The sequence below is a fragment of the Osmerus mordax genome, chromosome 5 (assembly GCF_038355195.1).
Source record: "Osmerus mordax isolate fOsmMor3 chromosome 5, fOsmMor3.pri, whole genome shotgun sequence".
Classification (NCBI taxonomy): domain Eukaryota; kingdom Metazoa; phylum Chordata; class Actinopteri; order Osmeriformes; family Osmeridae; genus Osmerus; species Osmerus mordax.
In genome coordinates, this window is record NC_090054.1 from 1,567,326 (window position 1) to 1,583,909 (window position 16,584).

The 16,584-nt window shown below is 44.0% G+C and overlaps 2 protein-coding genes across 3 annotated transcripts in view; one reads left to right on the forward strand and one right to left on the reverse strand.

Annotated features, from left to right (window-relative positions):
* Positions 1–5,248, reverse strand: part of psme4a (proteasome activator subunit 4a) — a 67,026-nt gene extending 61,778 nt beyond the window's left edge. The window contains exons 1-3 of one of the 2 annotated variants that reach the window (XR_010876710.1): positions 4,651–5,247; positions 1,668–1,808; positions 203–319 (exon numbers count right to left, since the gene is read on the reverse strand). Coding sequence is in view for 1 of the 2 variants with exons in the window: in XM_067237107.1 (XP_067093208.1) it covers positions 203–319; positions 1,668–1,808; positions 4,651–4,847 (455 nt within the window). In the remaining variant the exon portion in view is untranslated. Of the gene's footprint in view, positions 1–202; positions 320–1,667; positions 1,809–4,650 lie in introns of both variants that reach the window. The other variant, XM_067237107.1, reaches the window with a different exon arrangement.
* A 959-nt stretch (positions 5,249–6,207) lies between these two features.
* wdr27 (WD repeat domain 27) overlaps positions 6,208–16,584 on the forward strand; it is a 67,907-nt gene continuing 57,530 nt past the window's right edge. Inside the window, exons 1-6 of the mRNA XM_067236864.1 lie at positions 6,208–6,381; positions 7,015–7,156; positions 9,133–9,257; positions 10,384–10,497; positions 10,652–10,703; positions 11,228–11,298. Of these exons, the coding sequence (XP_067092965.1) occupies positions 6,208–6,381; positions 7,015–7,156; positions 9,133–9,257; positions 10,384–10,497; positions 10,652–10,703; positions 11,228–11,298 (678 nt within the window). The remainder of the gene's footprint in view (positions 6,382–7,014; positions 7,157–9,132; positions 9,258–10,383; positions 10,498–10,651; positions 10,704–11,227; positions 11,299–16,584) is intronic.

The following is a 16,584-nucleotide window of genomic DNA, read 5'->3' on the forward strand; positions in this document are numbered from 1 at the left end:
TAGGTGTGCTAATGTGAGAGCCTACTGTGTAGGTGTGCTAATGTGAGGAGCCTACTGTGTAGGTGTGCTAATGTGAGGAGCCTACTGTGTAGGTGTACTAACGTGACGGCCTACTGTGTAGGTGTGCTAACGTGAGGAGCCTACTGTGTAGGTGTGCTAACGTGAGAGCCTACTGTGTAGGTGTGCTAACGTGACGGCCTACTTGGGGAACCAGTTGAGGCCCAGGTGCTCAGTCTTGGAATAGAGGATCCTGTCCTGAAGCTCGTACAGCGGTCTCCATGGCAACTCTAGATCCTCAGGTGAGAGAAGTTCCTTCTTCCTGTAAGGATGGCACAGGGGCTTATAACACCGCCACACCCACCCATCTGGGTCACTGTCCCAGAGAGACGAGCAGCTGTCACAGTAACAGGACATTGCAAAGATGCATCTGTTCTTTTGTAACCCCAAGCCACAAAGACAGTTCTCTTCAGCGGTGTTGGCAGCATTTTTACCTTATTTGTATGATGATGTTAATATTACAGCATGTTATTGGTGGGGATATTAGTATTTCAGAATGTTTTGGTGAGGTGATATTAATATATTGTAAAATGTATTGGTGAGTAGTAGGGCTGGGCGGTATGACGGTACATACCGTGCGACGGTAGAAATGTGTCTACCGGGAGAGATTTGGCTATACCGTTTCAACTGCGGTATTTTTTTTAAATTGGTTTAAATTATGTATTTCATACATTCTTATTAAGCATATATGCCATAACCCCCCACCCCCCTACTCACATGAGATATGTAAGGGATAATGTATAGAACGCTGGTCATTATCGGGAAAATAAGCCCCGACAGGGCGAACAGCACCCCAACGCAAAGCGGAGGGTTCTATACATTATCCCGCTTATTACACGGCTACTTGCCGAAAAAATAACTTAACACAGTGTCTTTTTACAATTTATTTGTTACCATTCATAGTGTTGATCAGCAGAGAAATAGTTCGCCAAAGACGTTGAACTTCATAGACGTTGAACATTCTTTAGGCTTAAAATCAGCTGACGTCGTTAAGCAACGGAGTACGCAGGGGTTGAAAAGTTACCGGACTAATTGCGGAGTGCTACGAAAGACATGAATCCTAGGCAAAAAGGCCACTTCTCTTGACAGCAGTCAAATATGCATAGCAACGGTCAAATATGAAAAAATAGTTCACCGGAGAACGTTGGGAAGCCCCCTTCAAGTGAATAGAGCATTCCACAGCATTAAGAACAGCCGTGTAATAAACCGTGATATATAGCCCTCACCCTACTTGCCTCGGGGGAATGTCCCTGTACGTACTTTAAATCGCTCTGGATAAGAGCGTCTGCTAAATGACTAAATGTAAATGATCGCCTGACAAAATGAAACGAAAATGGCGTGGAGTGGGGCACAAAAAGGGAAAATTGCTCAAACTAATTCTTTGGAGAGCTCTGAGATATTCTTTGGAAAATATGGCAAATAAAAATGAATGGATGGATATTAAGGATTGAGCATAGCTGTCGCCACTGACAATCTTCCCCCAAAGCTGTAAACCTAGGGGAAACACTGTAATATGTTGCAGCATGTATTGGTGAGGTGATCATATGTTGCAGCATGTATTGGAGAGGTGATCATATGTTGCAGAATGTATTGGAGAGGTAGGTTCCTACTTGAGCAGGTTGATGAGGAGTCGAGCCAGCCCCTGCATCATGCTGATCTCCAGCTTGGGGCTGGTAACCAGCTCGTACAGCAGCTTGATGAACAGCACATGGTCCTCCTTGCTGAACTTCCTTCCATACAGGCGCATATACCTACAACACAGAGACCAGGGGTTAGACACACCTGCCTACCACTCTAGGTCAAAGACACCTGCCTACCACTCTAGGTCAAAGACACCTGCCTACCCCTCTAGATACACCAGAGAGAGGGGGGGGGGGGGGGTTAGACACACCTGCCTACCACTCTAGGTCAAAGACACCTGCCTACCCCTCTAGATACACCAGAGAGAGGGGGGGGGGGGGGGGGGGGGGTTAGACACACCTGCCTACCACTCTAGGTCAAAGACACCTGCCTACCCCTCTAGATACACCAGAGAGAGGGGGGGGGGGGGGTTAGACACACCTGCCTACCACTCTAGGTCAAAGACACCTGCCTACCCCTCTAGATACACCAGAGAGAGGGGGGGGGGGGGGTTAGACACACCTGCCTACCACTCTAGGTCAAAGACACCTGCCTACCCCTCTAGATACACCAGAGAGAGGGGGGGGGGGGGGGGTTAGACACACCTGCCTACCACTCTAGGTCAAAGACACCTGCCTACCCCTGTAGATACACCAGAGAGAGGGGGGGGGGGGGTTAGACACACCTGCCTACCACTCTAGGTCAAAGACACCTGCCTACCCCTGTAGATACACCAGAGAGAGAGGGGGGGGGGTTAGACACACCTGCCTACCACTCTAGGTCAAAGACACCTGCCTACCCCTCTAGATACACCAGAGAGGGGGGGGGGGGGGTTAGACACACCTGCCTACCACTCTAGGTCAAAGACACCTGCCTACCCCTGTAGATACACCAGAGAGGGGGGGGGGGGTTAGACACACCTGCCTACCACTCTAGGTCAAAGACACCTGCCTACCCCTCTAGATACACCAGAGAGAGGGGGGGGGGGGGTTAGACACACCTGCCTACCACTCTAGGTCAAAGACACCTGCCTACCCCTCTAGATACACCAGAGAGAGGGGGGGGGGGGGGTTAGACACACCTGCCTACCACTCTAGGTCAAAGACACCTGCCTACCCCTCTAGATACACCAGAGAGAGGGGGGGGGGGGGGTTAGACACACCTGCCTACCACTCTAGGTCAAAGACACCTGCCTACCCCTCTAGATACACCAGAGAGGGGGGGGGGGGGTTAGACACACCTGCCTACCACTCTAGGTCAAAGACACCTGCCTACCCCTCTAGATACACCAGAGAGGGGGGTGGGGGGGGGGTTAGACACACCTGCCTACCACTCTAGGTCAGAGACCAGGGGTCAGGTACACTTGCCTACCCTCTAGGTCACATGAGGATATCTCAGGGGTAGAGCATTTGAAACCTGATTCAGAGATTGCAGATTAAATTTGTACATTGCTTTGGATAAAACTGTCTGTAGCCAGCCCAAACCTACAACTGGCCTGGGGGAATGTTTCCATACAGCTCTGACCAGAGCCACGCAAGAGTCACAGGGGAGTGTACGACCGCCACAGCACAAACACAACCAGCCAGGAAATATGAGTGGAGCCCATCTCTGGATCAGGTTAGCTGTTACATGCCTTTCATCTGTGTACACAACAACAAGCACATTCAAAAGGCTACAGCACGCAGTGCACTCAATCCTTGTGCAATTCTCACTTGAGCTGTTCACAGTCGAGTTCCACGTGGTTCTCAGTACAGAGTGTTATGAGCACATACGGATGGCATTTGGTTACAAAACATGGTGACCATTGAGTGTTTTTGGTGTATATTCAGAGCTTGTAGGGGAAATAATGATTACTTGTGATAATATTGTCCTGCTTTACTCAATCCACAGGTCAGTTGGTTAAAGGAACAACAAATATAGAAACAGTATTCAGAAGGTATTTAACCACACTATTGGTTCTAGTCAACTAAGATTGCATAAAGCGTGACTAAGCACTTTCTATAACAAGTGCAGTGGAAAGATATCACTGACAACATTTACAAACAGCGCACTGATTGACATCAATAGGGCTGCGTAACTACGTTCTGGTCAATTCGCTCTCTTGCTAGAAAGCATTAGCAAAGAGTCCTCTTGAATGTATCAACGATACAAACTACCTAGGCTAGATAGCTTTTTTCACTGCGCTAGCCAGTTACAATACAAGATTCAGCCAGCTAGACAGGCAGTTATCACAATCTTAGCGTGGTTAATATAGCCTGAAACCGTTGTGCCACTTTGCCCATATGGCCAGCCTAGCTAGCTAACAGTAGCCAACTGTGGTGAGCGACACGTTCCACCACTACTAGTTAGCTCGCTAACTCTATCCCAACACACAATTCAAGACTGCTTAGAATTATGTAGCACTATCTATTGCTACGAGAATGGGCCTATGTCTACAACAAGGCCTACTTAATAGTAGCCAGATGACATTATTAGGCCGGTTAGTGTTTCTTTTTGTGTTTTAAACACCAGGCAGTGACTAGCCGAAAAGCGTTGTTTAGACAGCTATGTCCAAGTTTTCCAATAGGAGCTAGTTAACGTAGACTAGATCCCCCTCACAGTAAAGACAGGTAACTGGTGATGCCCACGTGCTTAACTCATGTCAACGAAGGTGTCGCTCAAGCACGGAGCAAGCGGCTCAACTACAAGCGGATTCCACACGGAATCGCAGCTATGCAATTAGTCGCACCGCGGGATGACCCCGACAACTGAAACGAAGAACTACAAAGTTAGCCACTCAGCATTGAGATCAAGAAGGTTGCAGAAAAAACAATGACAGCTAGCTAGCAAGCACGCTAACTTAGCAAAGAGATAGCTAGCTACCTCACAACTCAACACATTACTAATGTGTACATGTTTATCATACAATTAACACGTTTAACAACGAGGGCACTAACCATTAATACAGCTAGCCTACCTAGTTCAACAACTTACGTGGAAAGTTTCCGTGTCCAAAACAAGACTCCCGGCCATATCTCTCCGAGCTGAACAGCCCGGCCCAAGTTTGTTTTTATTTTGATCAAGATATCATTGGATTCTTCGTCCAACTTGTCCGCATAAGGCAGAAGTTTGTTGTAGACAATGTCTTTTTGAGGGACAAATCCTAATGTCTCCGACGCGTCTCTTTTCATATTACAGTTTCCAAAAATGTATTTATATTGTTCTTTGGGTGGCAACCTAAAGCTAGTTAAGCCAACGTTATCTGGCAGCGCACGTTTGCTATTAGCCAGCACTACTGGCTTTTTGCAATATTCTTGTCGGAGCTAACTTGCTATCCTACTAGACCCCTTTGTAGTTTGGTGGTATTAATATTAGCATACAAGTTCTCTTCAGTCGCCTAATATATTAGCACGAACTGACATTCTTCTGAATTTGCTTTACTAAAATAAATGATCAATTTTCAGTCGTAGATTCTTCCTTAAAAACGAAAATGGAGTGTTTTGGCGATTGAAATAGTCGTGATTTACTCCTGTTAAAATCCGTATCGGTAGTGTTGCTGGTCAGCTGGCTAACTAGCTATCATCTGACCGCTGTCAGAGTCCACTGGGCTATTTTCCTCTCCCTGAGCACCAAGCTGGCTCCTCCCCACGCCAAGGCGTCATTTTACAACGCAGAACTACATTTCCCACAATGCGTCTTCTCTTCATTCATAGTCTTTTTTTAGGACCTGGGAACCCGAGCCTGTGAACCAGTTAATTCTTTGGCCTGACAAACAAGATCACGTTAAATCTACTTACGATTTATTCTTAGTTCACCTCAAGTTTCTATACCTGTGACGATGTACCTAATTTTAGATAGATAGGCTAACTATGTTGTCGAGTCATCTTAATAACTAGCATATATACAGTAGGCTATGTATTAAATATTGCATATCACACTCGCGGATCATTACATTTTAATTTACTTTACAATGAGCTACTTACGCTACTACATAGTTCTAATGCTCTCAAGGCAGGCCGGGTTGACTGTATCTCAGTGCGCCTTTCTATTATAATTCATTCACACATCAGCACATACTCAATAGCTGTGTAGTGTAGTGGACAGTGCACCTGGAGAAGCGAAACAGAAGACTCCCAGGATAAAATGTTGAGATAGTGTGGACCGGCGTTGGGCTGTCATGTCAAACAACATGGAAAGAGATTGTGGGGTGAGTCTGCCACCTTGTGGTTGAAGATGTTTTGAGTCATCAGCTAGCGTTACTCGTTTCTAGGCAACACTCGACAGGAGCATTGTATTTACAACAGCTAGCACTAGCTAGTTAGTAGCTACGATACTATAGATACTTAGCGTCTTAGAACAAAACAAAAGGTACAACATTCAAGGTTATGAAAGGTCATCAGAGCTAGGTTAGGCAATCGGCAGAAAGGGTGTCTTGTGTATGTTATCAACAACTCTATCTAGTTTGCGCCTTTTGACGTTTGGCAGTAGACTACTGTACAGTAGTTTATTACATTTAGAAACAGAGCTAACACAGTCCAAGTTTAGAGAACCATGAGCGGACTTGGCGAAGATAGTGGAAACAAAATATTGATGGTGGAGAGGCTGTCGTTGTCCTTCGACAGTCTGGTTTCTCACGTGCCGCTGGCCTGCAGCCCCTCTTACTGTGCCGTACCGTCGAACCGCAACGACCTGCTGGTGTACAGCCACCAGAACACTGCAGAGAAGGTCCGTCATTCATGTACATTACATGTAGCATACAAACGTGTGTGTGTGTGTGTGTGTGTGGGGGGGGGGGGGGGGGGGGGGCGGGGGCGGGGGGGGGGGGGGGGGGTGGCCTCGGGACAGTCCACCTGTCTTTCAAAGCGACAGTAGAACTCATTCAGGTCGTTGGCCATGCGAGAGTCGTTAATAGGTTTAGTTAACACAAGCATGATTTCATTCAAAATAATCATTTAGTTGTCTGCCAGTGTATAAACATAAAACCTCCATGGTAAGATAATAATAATATAATACCTCCATAATAAGATAATACCTCCATAGTAATACTAATATGGTCCTCCATGGAAAGATAATAATATGGTCATCCATGGTAAGATAATAATATGGTCCTCCATGGTAAGATAATAATATGGTCCTCCATGGTAAGATAATAATATGGTCATCCATGGTAAGATAATAATATGGTCCTCCATGGTGAGATAATAATATGGTCATCCATGGTAAGATAATAATATGGTCCTCCATGGTGAGATAATAATATTGTCCTCCATGGTAAGATAATAATATGGTCCTCCATGGTAAGATAATAATATGGTCCTCCATGGTAAGATAATAATATGGTCCTCCATGGTTGTGCAGCCTCTGCGTCTGTGTGGGCACCATGGAGAGGTCGGGGCGCTGGAGTTCGGGGCGCAGGGCACCCCTGCGCTTCTCTGCTCTGCCTCGGCTGACTATGTAATCGTCTGGGACCTGGACAGATGCAGCAGCAGGAGCAGAAGAGGTAATGACACAGGAACACAGGAACACAGGAACACTACTACACAGGAACACAGGAACACTACTACACAGGAACACAGGAACACTATACACAGGAACACTACAACAGAGTAACACTACTACACAGGAACACAGGAACACTACTACACAGGAACACAGGAACACTACTACACAGGAACACTACAACAGAGTAACACTACTACACAGGAACACAGTAACACTACTACACAGGAACACAGGAACACTACTACACAGGAACACTACAACAGAGTAACACTACTACACAGGAACACTACTACACAGGAACACAGGAACACTACTACACAGGAACACTACTACACAGGAACACTACTACACAGGAACACTACTACATAGGAACACAGGAACACTACTACACAGGAACACTACAACACAGGAACACAGTAACACTACTACACAGGAACACTACTACACAGGAACACAGTAACACTACTACACAGGAACACAGGAACACTACTACACAGGAACACAGTAACACTACTACACAGGAACACTACTACACAGGAACACTACTACACAGGAACACAGTAACACTACTACACAGGAACACTACTACACAGGAACACAGTAACACTACTACACAGGAACACTACTACACAGGAACACAGGAACACTACTACACAGGAACACTACTACACAGGAACACAGGAACACTACTACACAGGAACACTACAACACAGGAACACAGTAACACTACTACACAGGAACACTACTACACAGGAACACAGGAACACTACTACACAGGAACACTACTACACAGGAACACAGGAACACTACTACACAGGAACACTACTACACAGGAACACAGTAACACTACTACACAGGAACACTACTACACAGGAACACTACTACACAGGAACACAGGAACACTACTACACAGGAACACTACTACACAGGAACACTACTACACAGGAACACTACTACACAGTAACACTACTACACAGGAACACTACAACACAGTAACACTACTACACAGTAACACAGTAACACTACTACACAGGAACACAGTAACACTACTACACAGGAACACTACAACAGAGTAACACTACTACACAGGAACACAGTAACACTACTACACAGGAACACAGGAACACTACTACACAGGAACACTACTACACAGGAACACAGGAACACTACTACACAGGAACACTACTACACAGGAACACAGTAACACTACTACACAGGAACACTACTACACAGGAACACTACTACACAGGAACACTACTACACAGGAACACTACTACACAGGAACACTACAACACAGTAACACTACTACACAGGAACACAGGAACACTACTACACAGGAACACTACTACACAGTAACACTACTACACAGGAACACTACAACACAGTAACACTACTACACAGGAACATTACTACACAGGAACACTACAACACAGTAACACTACTACACAGTAACACAGTAACACAGGAACACAGTAACACTACTACACAGGAACACTACAACAGAGTAACACTACTACACAGGAACACAGTAACACTACTACACAGGAACACAGTAACACTACTACACAGGAACACTACAACAGAGTAACACTACTACACAGGAACACAGTAACACTACTACACAGGAACACAGTAACACTACTACACAGGAACACTACAACAGAGTAACACTACTACACAGGAACACAGTAACACTACTACACAGGAACACTACAACACAGTAACAAAACAACACTACAACACAGAAACACTACAACACAACTACAAAACTGCAGTAACACAACAACACAGTAACTACAACAGTTTATCACAGAGGTGGAAATGATACTGATATGAAAAGGAGATACGGTTGAGACTGTTTGAAAGGAAACACTCTGTAGTGGGTGTACATATTCTCTGACCAAGAATATGTGTTATCAATAATGGGACACACATGAAAATATATAATTAAATAAATGAAACCCTTTTGCTCAGGTCTGGCTGCTGATGGAACTATAGTTGGGACCCTCCTGGGTACTGTGGTGCATCTTTCCTTCAGCAGCTCTGACCAGAGGGTGTCTGCCTGCTGTGGCTCCTACATCTACATCCTCAGCTCCCAGGTAGGAGCCTGCCTCATAGAGCCACACTGCTACACTGCACCTAGGACGGGACATTTCACCTGTCACACTGCACCTAGGACGGGACATTTCACCTGTCACACTGCACCTAGGACGGGACATTTCACTTGTCACACTGCACCTAGGACGGGACATTTCACCTGTCACACTGCACCTAGGACGGGACATTTCACCTGTCACACTGCACCTAGGACGGGACATTTCACCTGTCACACTGCACCTAGGACGGGACATTTCACCTGTCACACTGCACCTAGGACGGGACATTTCACCTGTCACACTGCACCTAGGACGGGACATTTCACTTGTCACACTGCACCTAGGACGGGACATTTCACTTGTCACACTGCACCTAGGACGGGACATTTCACCTGTCACACTGCACCTAGGACGGGACATTTCACCTGTCACACTGCACCTAGGACGGGACATTTCACTTGTCACACTGCACCTAGGACGGGACATTTCACCTGTCACACTGCACCTAGGACGGGACATTACACTTGTCACACTGCACCTAGGACGGGACATTTCACTTGTCACACTGCACCTAGGACGGGACATTTCACTTGTCACACTGCACCTAGGACGGGACATTTCACTTGTCACACTGCACCTAGGACGGGACATTTCACCTGTCACACTGCACCTAGGACGGGACATTTCACTTGTCACACTGCACCTAGGACGGGACATTTCACTTGTCACACTGCACCTAGGACGGGACATTTCACTTGTCACACTGCACCTAGGACGGGACATTTCACTTGTCACACTGCACCTAGGACGGGACATTTCACCTGTCACACTGCACCTAGGACGGGACATTTCACCTGTCATTATGTTTATGAGTCCATTGAGGTCTAAGTGGAATTGCCCGTCTCATTCATGTACACATATGCACATAGCTGTGGAGTGTAGTGTGCCTCTTCAGAAGTGAAACAGGAAAGACCTATTAAGTGACCTATTATGTGAAAAACTCATTGTAAAAGTGCATGCAGTAGGTGGTGCGGTGCTAGTGGAGCTAGCTGGGTGGAGCTAGTGTGTTGGAGAGTTTGGTGAGTACTGGTGCGTGCTAGCAGGGTGTCCGTGTGTGTCTGTGAGGCAGCAGGAGAAGGTGGGCAGGGCTCTGAAGGGCCACCGGGGGCCGGTGACTGCAGCAGAGTTCTGCCCCTGGGACCAGGACACATTGGTGTCCACTGGAGAGGACCGGACTTTCATGGTACACACACACACACACACACACACACACACACACACACACACACACACATATACACACACAGACTGATACCATATTACTGTATGTGATGTATGTGTATATAATTACATATTAAATTAAAAGACATTACAGGTAGAATTTATATTTCTTTCAGGTATGGGATGTAAATAAGGAAGCTGTTCTCTACCTGTCCGGTGTGTTGTCAGGTATGTGCAAGCTGAGAACCATGTTGTGTAGCTGAAAACCATGTGTTGGTGATATTCATGTAGGTGATGTGTGTTGTGTATCTGAGGTGATGTTTACAGTGTGTTGTGTAGCTGAGGTGATGTGCTGTGTAGCTGAGGTGGTGTTTACAGTGTGTTGTGTAGCTGAGGTGATGTTTACAGTGTGTTGTGTAGCTGAGGTGATGTTTACAGTGTGTTGTGTAGCTGAGGTGATGTGCTGTGTAGCTGAGGTGGTGTTTACAGTGTGTTGTGTAGCTGAGGTGATGTGTTGTGTAGCTGAGGTGGTGTTTACAGTGTGTTGTGTAGCTGAGGTGATGTGCTGTGTAGCTGAGGTGATGTTTACAGTGTGTTGTGTAGCTGAGGTGATGTGCTGTGTAGCTGAGGTGGTGTTTACAGTGTGTTGTGTAGCTGAGGTGATGTGTTGTGTAGCTGAGGTGGTGTTTACAGTGTTGTGTAGCTGAGTGTTATGGGCATGCAGTCCAACTTCTTGTTCCTGTCTTTCCCAGCTTCTCCTCTCCTCAGCATTGCTTTCCTGGGGGAGAATAGGCAACTGGTCACTGGCTCTGCAGATGGGCAGGTCAGACACACACCCAAACAAACACACACACACACACAGTCAAACATACACACACACATGTGCACACACACTCCGCTTGTCCGGGACAAGTGGATTTTTTTGTTGGGCAAGTGGAAGAGAAATGTACTTGCCCCACTGGACAGGTTAAAACTCAAAAAAAAAGAAATGCCATGTTACCTCACGTTATGTACCACTCATTACGTCTATTTTACAGATTTTATTTTACAGAATTTTGCATTAACAAAACACAAAAAAGTGGCTTTGTCCCAAGATCTTTACAGACCATGCAGCTAATTTAATGCTCAACACTTGAACGGGGGCTTATTACTTGAAAGATAATATTTACTGTGTCGTCTCAGTTACACTATCAGGGCTTGGAAATACTCTGACTTGCTAAAGTAGGCAAATGGCTAGTAGAACATAACATTTCATAATAATTTCATAAAATAATTTCAGTAAATCAAGCAGCGCTGCAAGACCCAGTGAAATGATATACAGCTACAGTAGCAAACTAACGTTAGCTAGCATCGCTAACGACATTGGCTAACTCAACTTCAGTAGGCTATCCTCAGTATTTGTAAGCTAGCTAAACTTATACTATATCTAAAATAATGTTGTAATAATTTAGACATAATTATCGATTTTGCCACTAAATGTTGGTGTTAACTTATGTTTTCTACAATTTCCCTTTCTACTCGGCAGAGGCTGATTTAACAAGGGATCCTTTAAACTTTAAAGGATCAGCTAACAGACATCCCAACTTGCAGAGACTCATTTCCGGGAGGTAGCTCCCGGAAATTATTTTTTCTTTTTTTTTGCGTTTTGCAAAAGAAATCTAACGTGTTTTAACGTTGGCCAACTGATATTTTATAGTCCTCTCAGCTCATAGAACCAACACAGGCTTTCCCTTGGCTGAGCTGTTAGCCCGAAAGCTAACGTTATGCTAGCAAGATTCAGAGGCAATACCATTGTGTACGGTTGACAAACAGTAAATATAATTTTACAGTATGTTTGACAATAAGATTTGCTAGCTAACCAGCGTCACTCTCCCAAAATCAATATCAAGATTTTCACGAAGTATCGGCCATACTAGTACTAGTATGGCCGATACTGTGGAGCGAGTTGAATAGCAAATGGATGTGAGATGACCGCATCAAAGTTGACATTTTCTCCAAACAGTAATTATAATTTGACAGTATGTTTAACAACATGACTAGCCAGCTATCGAGCCGTGTCATTGTCCCCAAATAAAATTAAGATTTTTAAGAAGAAAATAATCGGCCATGTGTATAGTTGCTGCTACTGTCGTGTTGGCCGCAGCCTGTCTGAAGTAGTGATGTGTCGTTCGATGTGTCATTTTGAACGAGTCCTTACAAGGACTCGGGAGTAACGAGTCTACTGGTAGCTAGAGGAAACGAACTATTCGTTCATTTCCCGACTCGGTCTTTCTACGAGTCTTTGGATAATTTTTTACGTGACCTGCATAGGCTCTGTACTGGAGGAAACAAACGATTCGTTCATTTCCCAACTCGGTCTTTCTACGAGTCTTTGGATCCTTTTTTCACGTGACCCGCATTGTATTTTTTAGCAGAGGAAACAGTGTCCTCATTCCCTTTCGCGTGGCCGCTGTTTTAGTAAGACGTGAATGATATTCGCTGAAGTCATCATACTGACTGGTTTTGTTATTTTCACTTTACATTTACACTTACAGTTTAGTGCACTGTAATTGTTTGCCGTGATAATTAAATGCTAGTGTGATAATAAATGACCAAATCATACAAACTGTCATGATACATTATTTTAATGCAGGAATTTATTTTAAAATAGTATCTGCTAGTGCACATGTCATGCACTAACCTACATGAGAATATGATACGTGTTTGCAGTGGACGGATAGCCCCCCCCCCCCCCCCCCCCCGTTGAAATGAACGAATGACTCGAAGAAAGATTTGTTCATTTTACTGAATGAGATTCAAAGAACCGAATCAGTAAAATGATCCGAACTTCCCATCACTAGTCTGAAGTAGGTTGACTAGCGAGGTGAATAGCGAATGGGATGTGAGATGAGCGGTTACGTGACACTGACTCACTAACTACATTCAGAAAAGTAAAATTTTTCAAATAGGTTAAAATAAATATTGAAGTCAGTCATTGTTGTAAATACAAGTTAGCTTGTTAAAGTCTTTCAAAATTGTAAATGGAGGCTTTGACTCCGTCCCTGTTGTTATGGTTACTTATTTCACACATTTTGTACAGGCTCATATACTATGTAGCCAGCGGAATAATTTAGAACGGTGAAAAGACAGCTTTTTTTCAGCAATTACGTAGTAGGTGTCCGTTATCACCCATTATAATACGGGTGGATGAAATCAAGCATTCTGATTGGTTGAGAGGGAGTTCCGGGGTGTGCATTATTTAAGCAATAAGGTACGAGAGGCAGTACTTTATTGCCAATAAGGTACGTGTTCAAGGGTGTTGTTAGGCAGACCTTGGAACACATACTTTATTTTGCTGATAAAGTACTTTATTGCTTTTATAATACGGTTGCCAGCGAAATTATAAATAGTAAATAAATAGTAAGCTGCCTTTCAGCACAAAATAGTTATAGACAACAAACATTGTGTATCGCATTTCATTAGCCGAGAGAAAATAGTCCCTGTAAACAGTGGCTGTTGCTATGCAACGGACAAACAGCATTGTGAACTTCACATTTGTTAGCCTAGCTAGCTAGCTAGATCTCGCAATTGACTTTGCTCATTTCATAAAAGCTGCCTTTAAAATAACAACAATGACAATGGGACACTTTCAATAAAATAATATTTATTTTAAACATTAGGTCTAAACATGTTACGGTTTGCTTATATTGATTTGGATATTTTCACTAATTGTGCATCCATGGAAAACGTTTCTCATGTCCCCTTCGTCTCTGATGACATCGCTTTCGACCACTCTTGCTCACTCTTGCTCTCTCATCTTCGGCTAACCACTCATCAAAAGTTCTTCCCCCCAAAAGATCGAAGTTAACATGAAACATGTTTGCTTACTGTTAATCTTGAAATTACAACAAAATGACAACGACAACCAAGTGACAACCAAGTGACAACGAAAATTACCAATGACAACCAAAAATGTAACCGTTATTTTGAGTGCGCACTAATATGGAACGCTCCATTTTAAGGCAAATGTAAACAGGCGTACTGTAAACACCTGTACACCGTACAGTACTTTATGCTCAATAAAGCACACCTCGTGACTCGCTCTCAACCAATCAGAATGCTTGATTTCAACCACCCGTATTATAATGAGCGATAAAGTACTGTGCGCCTTTTTACATTTACCTTAAAAGGGAAGCGTTCCATATTAGTGCGCACTCAAAAAGTAACTGTACACCTGTTTACAATTAAGCTGAGGAGCGTTCCATATTTGTGCGTTATCAAAATAACGCGACCGTTATTAGTTGTCATTTTAAGCTTGACAGTAATCACATCAACAACATGTTTCATGTTAACTTCGATCTTTTGGGGGGGATGACTTTTGATCAATGGTTAGCCGAAGAGGATGATTCAGGTGGGCGTCATGCTCTTATAGACAAAAAAGAAATTGAGGTCTTGCAAATTAATGTTGCGCAACGAAATAAACACTGTTTGCCAAACTAAGTGAGCAATTAACTGCTTCACCAACTGGGGGGTATTCGTCGTAGCTCGCTAAGCGGTTTAGCGAGCTAATTTTCAGGCTAAGATAAAAAAACGCCCCTCTTTTTGGTTCGTGGAAGCAACTTTCGATAAATCACCATAGTAACATATCAATTAGCACTAACCTGCTCCAGAGCAGGCTAACGTAAGTGTATCTGGATAAGCTTGCCACACCCCCGGAAAATAACATGGCAGCTCTCTTTTTGAGAGACCCAGTTGACCAAGGAGCTATATTTTAGTTAGATTAGCTTTCCATACCAATAGAGTTCTTCGCGATTGCCAAGATCCTTTATTTCACACGGATGAGTTCTTGTTTGAGCGATATCGATTCAGCCGACAAGGACTCATTTATTTGCAAGACCTTCTCGGGCCGTACATTGCAAATATCACATGCCGCAGCAGGCTTTATGCTTTATTATTAGCTTATGCTGCTGTACGTGAATATGTAACGCTATGTTTTACGAAATGTCTTGTCTTATCTGTTGTGCCTGTGCTTTTTATATGTTTCACTGTGGGAGAGTGGGAAACGTCATATCGATTCCTTTTTATGTCTTGACATGTGAAGAAATTGACAATAAAGCTACTTGAAACTTTAACTGTGCTTCAGACTGCATAGCCTTGAGTTTTTTTGCGTCAGGTAGGCTATATATAAATTTTTATGCAGTATAGGCGATGCAGAAAACATTGGCAAAGCCGCAGCATGAGTTGCTGTAAGAAAAGTGTACTTGCCGCTTAACCAGCTGATGAATCAATTCATCATATTCCCTGGCCATGTCCCAGTCAATGAAATCAAAGAGGGATTTACACATAGGCCTACATGCATATACACATATATAGTACATGATATAAGCGTAGTAGCCTACATATATCCTCATAATTGTGTAGCGGGGTTTGCTCGTTTAAGATTAGCAATACTTAATTTAATAATAAAGCATGTAGTTCTTGGGGGCACCACCTCTTATTGTTAAAGGGATAGAGGAAACCTTATTGAATAATATTGAAATAATAGCCTTCGTAATAATCAATCTAATCTTAAGTAGTGAATTCTATGAAAGTAGAGCAGATCAGATAACGGGAGTGATACGTGAGGATTATACACAATGATTTATTTAGGAGAATGTAATTATAATGAACAAATACCAGGCAAGTTATGGGTTAGTCAGAGTAGTACAGTGGCTGTATGCAAATGAGGGCGAGCAACACAATGGCTGTGTAGAGCGCGTGTAAAGGGGGGAGGGAGAGAGAGAGAGGGGTAGAGAGGGACAGGTAGGCCTTTGGGGTAACAATGGACGAGCAAGGGTAACTGACTTAGCAAGGGTTAAGTTAGCTAAATTGTAAAATACAAACAAACATCAACAATTTAATCACAACAGGCCAATATATCACAAGTAAGAAATATTGCAAATCGTAGTTACTTTTGTCGGTTTGAAGAAAGAGTCAAAGGGTCGTTATGTCCAACGAATAGAAAGCGGAATCTCTCGTCAAAGTTCCGGGCGCTCAGTGAATGTGCCGATTGAGAGGAATAGGTTAGAGAGTGACCGGTTCACCTCAGTTTTAATCCTACGAACAAGCGAGGGTGATTGTACGTTTGGGG